The 10,255-nt window shown below is 39.6% G+C and overlaps 1 protein-coding gene across 1 annotated transcript; it reads left to right on the forward strand.

Moving 5' to 3' along the window:
• The first annotated feature begins 371 nt into the window (after nucleotides 1-371).
• sppl2 (signal peptide peptidase-like 2) lies at nucleotides 372-7,390 on the forward strand. The gene is made up of 15 exons (XM_030773923.1): nucleotides 372-441; nucleotides 1,304-1,420; nucleotides 1,859-2,041; nucleotides 2,210-2,299; nucleotides 2,415-2,554; nucleotides 2,755-2,897; nucleotides 3,070-3,166; nucleotides 3,273-3,389; nucleotides 3,589-3,670; nucleotides 3,815-3,889; nucleotides 3,993-4,055; nucleotides 4,283-4,382; nucleotides 4,544-4,621; nucleotides 4,751-4,911; nucleotides 5,696-7,390. Exons 1-15 carry the CDS (start codon nucleotides 394-396, stop codon nucleotides 5,879-5,881), a joined length of 1,680 nt encoding a protein of 559 aa, XP_030629783.1. The 5' UTR covers nucleotides 372-393; the 3' UTR covers nucleotides 5,882-7,390.
• Nucleotides 7,391-10,255: the final 2,865 nt, after the last annotated feature.

Raw genomic sequence — 10,255 nt, forward strand, 5'->3', positions numbered from 1 at the left:
AAAATATGGCTTTAGTACATGTAACCATATTTGGCTATGGCTTGGCGTAAGAGCACAGTACCTCCTCCCCCTTCCAACTTTGACCCCATAACGTTCATAATCAGTAATGTCTCATGCTCTGTTTGTTTGACTTTTTGGGATACTGTTAACTGCCAATGTAGACATTTGTGACGTTTTCCTAATGAGAAATTTTAACGGCATTAAAACTTGGGCGGTAATATAGTCTCTGATTGATGGATCTGTAAGCCACATATCATACGCTTGTTCTTGTGACGCACCAGAAAGAACCAACCAGAGATATACTGCAGAATGTGGGCGGGAAATGACAAAACAGCTGGTGTCTAAGGTTTTAACAGCTACGGTGGATGGGGGTAATAACAACATTGAAGCATAATGAGGGTCTCTCTCAGCGTTCTTTGGACAGCACTTTGTCTCGAAAAGGTGAGCTTTACATTTTCGAGGAAAACACACATTTTTGTTCGATCAGTCTTTGAAGACTTACTTCGTCTCTGGATGATCCACGCATCTTTTATGTTTTGTTTGTGATTAGCTTACGTGCTACCTGTCTGTTAGCTTGCGGAGAGCCCTGTTGCCAATTGAGAGCGCAGAGATGAGGACATGATCGTGCATTTCTACAGGCCTTGTGGAGCACTGCCCCTTACACATCAACATTGTGCCTATTGTTTTATCCTAATTTCGCGCGTTATTTACAGCTAGTCAGCTAGGGAATAATATCAGCGAAAACGTCCGAAGTGAAGGTGAGAGTTAAGAAGGAATATTGCAACATCGTGCCATGAAATGTTAGTTAGCTTATTATTTAAAAGCCATTTAATATGCAGGCGATACAGAGCAGCGTTGAATAGTTTTGTGCTAGTGTTTCGGCTGGTTGAGATCTTGACACATACAGGCATAACGAAATCCGCGGCATCATTGATGGTTATAGGAGTAACAATAGTGTGGATCTGAAGTGGCATATTAGATTACGGACTTGTGCAGGTCAACATCCGTTTATTTTCGTGTCATAGCTTGACAGTTGATAATTATAACGATGGTAGTAATGCAGTATGTCACTGAGGTTTCTCCGGTTTGCAATACTAAGTATCAAATCTCTTGATCTGTGTGTTGTGGGTAGTCAAGCGCGTGCTTCATCTCTAACAAACATGGGTTGAAGTTTCACTGACTTTCGTCTCAAATCTTCTAAGAGTTTTAGCCTGTCCTTGAGGTGTATTGTTAAGTTGGTAAATAGATCCAAGGACCTTATACGATTATTATTAGTATTATTATTTTTTTTTTTTGGCAAAAGGTTCTCGGAGAATATGGAATGGCACATTTCAGTGACCCAGGAAAGAGCAAAGGCAAGGACTATTGCATATTCTTCAACTCTCAGTGGGCACATCTACCTCAGGATCTCAATAAAGCAGTAAGTGACATCCCCTAAAGTTTATACCGGCATAAGCATCAGATGTTGACATAAGAATAAGCGTCTTCTTCTACAATGTTGTCACGGTGCCAGTGGTACTGACAAAAACAGGATGCTTCAATTATACGAGCCTGCCTTAGATTAAATCCTGTCTGAGATGAAGGTTTTCATATCCGTACATCCTGTGAATCATAAAAGCAGTGTTTTATGTATGAATGCGGAAGCCTGAAGTCAGCCCTCCTCTTTGTAAGACCAGACTCCCACGTAGTGAGGATTATTCAGATTTTGAATGGTTTAAGTCTCTAAGTATCGCAGTTTTCAAATGAGGCCACAGCATAATGTCTGTCCAAAAAAAACCCAAACAACAACAAATCACTCATGTTTGCGTAGTATTTGGACTCTCATTTTGATCGATTTCACTTTTGTTATCAATTTCAGTCTCGACTACAGACCTATGATCTCACCGCCTCTGTGCTGTGCTCCCCGTCTGATGTACCTGAAGGAGGCTTCCTAAACCGCATTCCCATGGTGCTCAGAGGCAACTGCACGTTCTATGAGAAAGTGAGACTAGCTCAGATCAATGGTGCTAAAGGCCTTCTTATTGTCAGCAGAAGCAGATTGGTAAGACTTCAGTTAAATATGCTATGTACAATTCCTCTTTGAAATTTTAAGCCAAGGTAGAAGTAACATTAATATGTTTAAGAATTTTTTTTTTTTGTGCTGTTTGTAAAAGTTGTTCATGGATATTTTTTTTCTTCTGTTTAATGTTTAAAAAAAAACGCACATCAGACCCCACCTGTTGGTAACAAGTCACAGTATGAGGAGATCGACATTCCCGTCGCCCTGCTCAGCTATGCAGATATGCTGGACATCAGCAAGGTGAGCACTCACTGAACAAAACCACGGGCTTTGCATGTCACACGGTTCACCCCTCAAGAGATTTCATGCTGCCTCTGGTCTTTATCTCTCTCTCTCTCTCTGCGTGTGTGCACAGACCTTTGGAGAAAGCAGAGTGGTGGCCATGTATGCACCCAACGAGCCGGTAGTGGACTATAACATGGTGATCATCTTCCTAATGGCAGTAGGCACCGTGGCTATAGGAGGATACTGGGCCGGCAGCAGAGACATCAAAAAGTGAGTATTTTGAGGGGAACTTGAGAGATTGAACAGTGAACTCGTGTGTTAAACCAAAAAGGGTCGTGCGATTGGATTGAACAAATTCTCTGAATGGATGTCATATAAGCTTCAGTGATGGGGGAAATGTGGTCATTAAGTATGTGATCGTGTGGTTTTTGAGACAGGAGAGTGATAGAGATGGTTGTGTTTGTCTATAGGCGCTACATGAAGCACAAAAGAGATGACAGCGCAGAGAAACAGGACGAAGAGACAGTGGACGTGACGCCCATAATGATCTGTGTGTTTGTGGTCATGTGTTGCTCCATGCTGGTGCTTCTGTACTACTTTTATGATTATTTAGGTAAGTGCTTCACTCAGTTCCCGTTATCCCACCCAAAATCCAGTGTTCTTCCATAAAACCAAGTGAAAATTCGTCATGATGCTTTGCTCATAGGAGTGCACAGTTCTTGTTGTGAGTTATTGTCGTTTTCGTTAATGTTTTGGTTGTTTTCATGCTTTGTTTTTCTTCACAGTGTACATGATTATTGTGATATTCTGCCTGGCGTCCTCTGTGGGCCTGTACAGTTGTCTCTGGCCTTTTGTTCGTAGAATTCCCTTTGGGAAGTGCAGGTGAGGCTTTATCTGAGGAAACCATAAACCCAGCCTGTTGTATCCATTCCAGTGCATCGTAATGTGTATTAATGAGTGTGTGTACCTGTGTATGTTTTGGTTACAGGATACCTGAGAATAACCTGCTATATTTTCACAAGAGGCCTCAGATACGCTCACTGCTGCTCTCAGCGTTCTGCATAGCAGTCAGTGTTACGTGGGGAGTGTTTCGAAATGAGGACCAGTAAGTATAGATTTATGTATTGGTTTTGACAGAACAATAAGCGTGTTATCTTATCAGCAAAGTCATTTTTATAGGGATAATAGTAATATTGTGCTCTCGAAAATGATCAGGTAGGTCACGGGATTCGAAAGCGCCGTTCCAAGTTAATCCGTGCATGAGATTTGGGTCAAGCTGAACGTGATAAGTTAATATCTTCCAGGTGGGCGTGGGTGCTCCAGGATGCGCTTGGAATTGCATTCTGCCTCTACATGCTGAAAACAATCAGACTGCCCACTTTTAAGGCGAGTTCATTTTGTATTGGTTTTTTGGTTTTTTTAAAACTGAAAACTATTCACACTTCTGCACAAGTCACCATCTCAAAGAACGTAAGAGATTGCATCGTCGAAGCATGTTGAATTAAACGTATTGTCATTGTCTCTTTGCAGGCCTGCACTTTACTTTTGGTGGTCCTGTTTGTTTATGATGTTTTCTTTGTGTTTATAACACCATTCTTCACCAAGGTATGTAGATTAACTGGCACCTCTTATTACTACCAGAACTGAATATATACCATTATGCTCGTCTGAATGTGAGAAACTGATGACTTCACTTGTGTTCCAATAGAGTGGGGAAAGTATAATGGTAGAGGTAGCGGCTGGTCCCTCTGATTCCTTCACTCATGAGAAGGTACAGTTCTCTCTATTTGGTATTTTGACCTAGATGCGTTATAAGAAATCATATTAAAGTGTTTGAGAGCTCACCACCGCAAGTCTTTTCTCGTGGTTTAGTGTTTGTGTGTGTTCTGCCCGTATTTTAGTCATACTGTTAGAAGCTCGTCTTCTATTGTTCATTCACATTTTGATTGTTTGCAATATTTGTTTGACACTGAGACATGTTGTTTGTGTGATTGACAGCTTCCTATGGTTCTGAAAGTGCCCAGACTAAACTTCTCTCCAGTGTCACTGTGTGACCGGCCGTTCTCACTCCTAGGCTTCGGGGATATCATGGTACCAGGTAATTCCACCGCTACTGCTGCCCAGCTTTAGACAAAACCCCCTTTTAAGTGTTTCATTCCCTAACAAGTATTGCAGAAATGACTGAATATTATTTTGCCACATGGACGTTGTTTGTGCTATATGGCTAAGGTAACCCTTTGTCTTTCTGCTCTTTAAAAGGTCTGCTTGTGGCATACTGTCATAGATTTGATATTCTTATGCAGTCTTCACGGATCTATTTTCTGGCTTGCACCATTGGTAAGGGATGTCCTGTAGTCTTATGAATCATATATGGCCAAACGTAGAGGTTAAAATGTAGTAGATGGAGTACATATGGCTTGACACATGTCACTGATTCCTGACCTTGGTCTGTTACTCTGCTTGTAGGTTATGGCATCGGCCTCCTCATTACGTTCGTGGCTTTGGCCCTGATGCAAATGGGTCAGCCTGCTTTGTTATATCTGGTGCCTTGCACTCTCCTCACCAGCCTGGCGGTGGCGCTGTGGCGCAAGGAGTTGCCTTTGTTCTGGACAGGAAGTGGATTTGTGGTGAATACCAGTTTGATATGAGTGCCTTCGGTTGGAAAGTTTCTAGTGTTGTTTACAGTAACTAGAATTAAAGTTGAGTAAGATCACCCACATACTCAATTACTCTTTGTTTGCTGTCCCTGTTGCTGTTACTTCATCTTAATGTGGGTGCCTACGCTGCTGTAAGAGTGCTTACGATTCCCATTGTATTCTTCAACTCCTTTGGGAAATCATAACTCTCGCTTGCCTTAATTTTTTATTTTCTATTTTTTTTTTCCCCTGATGAGTATTTTCTGTAAGAATGACATGATTTCGCTTTCATCTTAGTTTGAAATCGAGTACCTGTCTTTATCTAAATTGCGCTGATTCGTGTGGAAATGTTCGATTTAGTCTGTCAGCTGTAGTGCAAGGGGAGCTTTCCTTTCTTTTTTTTGTCACTTGATATCGCATCTGCTTACTGGGTAGTGGGTTTGAATTTTATATGCAGTAATACCTCTGTAGATTGAATGACTCTTAGACATGACAGTGACAGTTGTGAAACACAACCCTCAATTTAATGTGGCTGGTATCTCATCCTGTCTTTAATGATTGACTCCTCCAGTGACTTAAGCAACTACCTCCAGTCTCTTTATTCAAGCAATATTTTTTTATGTAATGTTTCAGAAGTATTACTGCATAAATCTCTTTTATTACAATAGAGGTCATGCTCTGTTATACTCTTCAAGGGATGGAAGTTGTTTGGGGGGTCTAATTTGTCTGTTTTTCCTCAGCCAATAATCTGTTTTACATTTTGTCTCACATTTAGCCTCAGCCTCCCGTTGTCATGGCACCTATCAACTGCACTCAGACTTCAGGACCTCCCACCGCTGAGCCGTTAACCAATCCTGAGCCACAGGCCTCTGAAACCACCAATCAGCTCGAGGGACCTTCTCCTGCATCACCAACTGAAGAAGTGGCTCAGTTTAAAGATGAAGCCAACAAGTCTGAGTAAAGGACTCTGAGGAGACTAATTCCTTATTCATCTTCTTTTTTTTTTTTTTTTATAAAACATCAAAGATAAATATGACAAACTATATGACGGACCTAACGTAGTGAGCATCATGGTGTGCTTTGTTGTCAAGAGAAGGACACATTTTTAACCTTTGTTGGAACAGATTAAACAGTCGCACCGCTGAGATGAGATTAAAGGTTACGGTGAGGCCTAGGGTGCTTTTTTTTGCCTCCTCTGTATGTACTATCACATTGCAGTCACACAGCGGATGGAATAGAAGGGAGGACGGCTTTGGTTCATTAATCATACAGTCCTGCATCTCAACAGTGATCTTTTTGGCCTAAAAGTGGTCATAATCTATCTGTTTGTTGGAACTCAAGTGCAGCTAGTCATTCAAAGTCAAAATGATTTTTATGTATGTCCTACATTTATCTCCACTTTTTATTCCTACCAGAATAACACTAGAACACTATATTCATTAGATCAATTCTTCCCACCTTTTCATAACATGGCTAAAGTATCACACCCTTTAAAAATATGGTGCTATCAAGGACTGAATGAACCAAAGGTATCAGATAGTGATGATACTCATGATGATGATGATGATGATGATAACAATGACATGTCTCTGTTTCATTCATTTGGGTTACCTCTGGGTTCTGCGTTTTGCATGCCGTGGATTAACTATTGGAACTATTGAGAAGACAGTAAATGGGTTGTAGTTTGATACACACTGACTGTATAACAGGGACATTGCTCCTCCCTAATTTAATTAGCCAATCAGCTCCTTACGTTATGGTGTAAATGTTGTTCTGGCCTTATGTATGGGTTTGGGTTGGATGTGGATACGGCTCAGTGGGAACTGAGTGCCATCTTCAGATGTGCTGCTGACAGCCATCGCCTGTATGTTTGTTTAGGGTTTATCTGATACCATAAGTCTCAAAATTGTCAATGCAAGTGCATACTTTTACAAAAGAAACAAGTTACTAATGATACTTTAATCTCTGTTTACTTTTATTTTAAATTATGTTTCATCTACTTGATGTTTTGATAGTTGGTAAAAATGTGGTACAATTCTTAGGAGTGTTATTCATTTATATTGTATTGCACAAGCGGCAGGACGCATCTGAAATATTTTTTTTTAGGGCTTTTCTGCCTTTTGTTTACCATACAATTTAAGACAGACATCACCTTAGTCACTAATCACTGTCTGCAGCTGAAGGTCCTCTTGATGGCCTTTGCGTCGTAAGGGACGGAAGAGATGTTTTAATGAATTTCACCGTTAGGAACATGACATCCAGCATTCTTTTGGTATACAGCACTTTTATCACACTGAAAAACGTGGATCAGTGAAAGCAAAAGATGTAAACCTTTGGCTGGAATCAGGATGTTTTCTTTTTAGCTACTACTTTTTAAATGGGTTGCCCTTTCAAAGCCATGTCTACAGAAATCACTCTAGATGAACTGTTAAAAAAGCAGTTTTTGAAATCTGTTGAGGATTTCATACAATAAAGGAACATATGCATTTAAGAATCTCGGTTGTGTTCTGGTGTATTTTGTAACTTTCTAAAGGATACTTGTTTAAAGGCTGATTGTTTTTCTCACATGGCATCAGAATCTGATTTAAAATGTGAACTGAAGGGAAGAGCAGACCTCAGGTAATTATGGGGAGGTACTGGAGTAATTCTGTTTAAGATGGCTGGTTTGAAATAACCAACTTTAGATAAAGCCTCTGAGTGCACGCACACACACATGTATATATACACATATATACATACACACTCACATTATATATATATATATATATATATATAAAATCAGCTGAAGCTAGCGAAACAGGAGAATCTTAAAGGACAGTGTCTGAAAGCTACAGCTCATGAGATGTGTTGAATTGCTATGTATGGGTCCTATCTGTGTGAGAGCGGAGCAGGACAGACTTAAGCTGTGTCACATTAGAACCACAGGGATTGCTGTGACAATGAGCTCCACTGTCTCTGTCTCTGATCATCAGTGGGTTGGGTGCAGTGAACTGGCACACGAGCCACACTCCTGCTCTGGGTGCCAGACGTAGGTTTTTATACGGTGTCACTTGGATGAATGCTCAAGGGACAGCACTTCCTGCCTTAAAACAGAGCCTTCATTTAATGAATGAAGATGAGAATCAAACGGAACGTCACACAGGGGAGTTCAGTGAAGCTGAGGACACGCTTTCAGTCTTGTTTTGTAGAGTCTGCGTTTTTAGGACACGATGATTAAACCTCATGTGAAATGAATTTGATTGGTTCAAAATATAGAAAAGGACTGAACACCAAAATAACACACGGAAAAATATGACCATAACCTGTTTTATTTTATAAACACAAAACAAAGGCTTTTGGGAGACTAGATTTTGTATTAAAAATTAAATTAGATGAGTCACTAGGGCAGTTTAGGAAGAAGGCTCAATGAACCCAACAGACATCACTATTTAACAGGGTTGTGTTTGTCCCTTTTTTTTTTCTTTTTTTAACAAGACTGCATTCATATGAACAACAGTGACATAATTCAAAACACTATGTACATAATTATTCTACTACAGGATTACGCCTTGTATTGGCTACATAAAATCTTGACGAGGCATATGCGACTGTCAAGGATATATATATATATATATCCTCAAAGGATATCTGCTTAGCAACATGTCAGTAAGGGTTAAAGACATAATAAGTGTACCTAAAAAAAAAAAACAACTATCACTGATTTTCGTTGAGTACATTTTATAAACACATGGGTACAAGGCAAATGTTCCCCCCTCATCAAATCTATAGTATATGACTCGGCTAACTCATTAAAGTGAGGGGGGATGTCACATAAGACAAAACCAGTCCGTAAAAATACTGTGTTAGATAAAATCCAATACATTCTGCTATGCAAACTGTTTCTAGTCTTAAAAGGCCACAGTCTAGAAGCAGCTTAGTTGCATGATTTAGCATTTAAGAACACCTAACAGCAACACCACCTGCATTACCATGGCAACTGTCTTGTGGATCCCTGAATAAAACCGACAATAAATAACAATACAACACGAAACTGCTATGTACAAGCAATGGTCATTTCATCAGAGTAGAAAGATTTTGGCCAAAAACCCCATTATTGCTTATCTTTTTGCTGGCTTAGGGCTACACAACGGCTTGCAGTCTCAAACCAGTGCCTCAATGTAGAAACCAAACGAGTAAGAAATGACCAAACCCAACCAGGATCCTAATACACAAATCCCATGCATGTGCACCCAACGCAAAGTGTATTCTTCCTTTATATGGAAAAATTCGACGGAGATATTAAATCAAGTGTGAGGGAGAAATGATCAAATACCAAGGTGGAAAAATACACAGTATTCCAAGAAATTCTCCACAAATGGGAACCCTGAACCAATCAAGACTGTTCAGTAAATCTGACAAAATAAAGCCCAAACAAAAGCTTTATACAATGCGATCACTTAAAGCAAGAGGTGCACATCTCAGGCCCCTGAGGGTAGAAGTTCAGCTGGGTTCTTATTCTACAACATATCTCTGACTCTCGTGTTGCTGAGGGCATGTGCACACCTGCTTAGCAGGCAGAAACGTGGCCAGGTCAAAAGCAGCATAGACCCTAGCCCTCCACTTGCAAACAGACTTGCAAACAAAAAATTAAATGACTATTTAAAAAAAAAACCCATTATATGACACTTCATTCTTGCAAATCATTACCAGGATTTTCTTTTTTTTTTGCATTTTATGGGATCAAGAATTTTTTTGACATAAGTTCCATGATTACAGTTCAGCAGCAGCGTGGCGATAAGATGTGAAAATGTCATAAAGATGTAAATACCCATGAAACTTCCTGATCATAAAAACAACATGTCGCATCATACCATCACATGAAAGGATTTTCAATCTTTTGTAAGATCTCCCACTGAAGTGAATGCACAGTACAGGTGCCCATAACAACTCTACAGTTTTGGTTTGCATGACATGTAACTGCATGGTATTAAAATAGTTTGATATGATGAATCATATCTATTTATGAACATGGAAGTAAAGTAACACCATGCTATGACCATATGAAGAGATCTGTGTAAAGCAAATTGAATGTTGCCATGGAAGGTGTTCTGTCATCTGTGTTGTAACACACAGCTGGGATCTTTCATGCTAATTGCACTATGATGTACTTCCCTATAAGAAGCATTACATCATGTAAATGACATCATTGGCGCATCATTCTTTACATGTTAAATAAGTGTTACCAAAATAACAAAAACTATGTAAATATTTTAAAAATATAAAAGAACAAGCAAACTAAAATCTACTTATTGTAAAAAAAAAAAAAAAAAGGATTAAAACTGTCTAAGTTTCTAAG

This window comes from Chanos chanos, chromosome 5, assembly GCF_902362185.1.
Source record: "Chanos chanos chromosome 5, fChaCha1.1, whole genome shotgun sequence".
NCBI classification, from domain to species: domain Eukaryota; kingdom Metazoa; phylum Chordata; class Actinopteri; order Gonorynchiformes; family Chanidae; genus Chanos; species Chanos chanos.

What these genes read in the sequence shown, in the direction of transcription:
- sppl2 (XM_030773923.1), top strand. Translation starts at nt 394, where the DNA reads ATGAGGGTCTCTCTCAGCGTTCTTTGGACAGCACTTTGTCTCGAAAAG. An exon ending in CAGCACTTTGTCTCGAAAAG is followed by an intron (nt 442 to 1,303) that starts GTGAGCTTTACA and finishes TTTTGGCAAAAG; the next exon opens with GTTCTCGGAGAATATGGAAT. An exon ending in ATTCCTTCACTCATGAGAAG is followed by an intron (nt 4,056 to 4,282) that starts GTACAGTTCTCT and finishes TGTGATTGACAG; the next exon opens with CTTCCTATGGTTCTGAAAGT.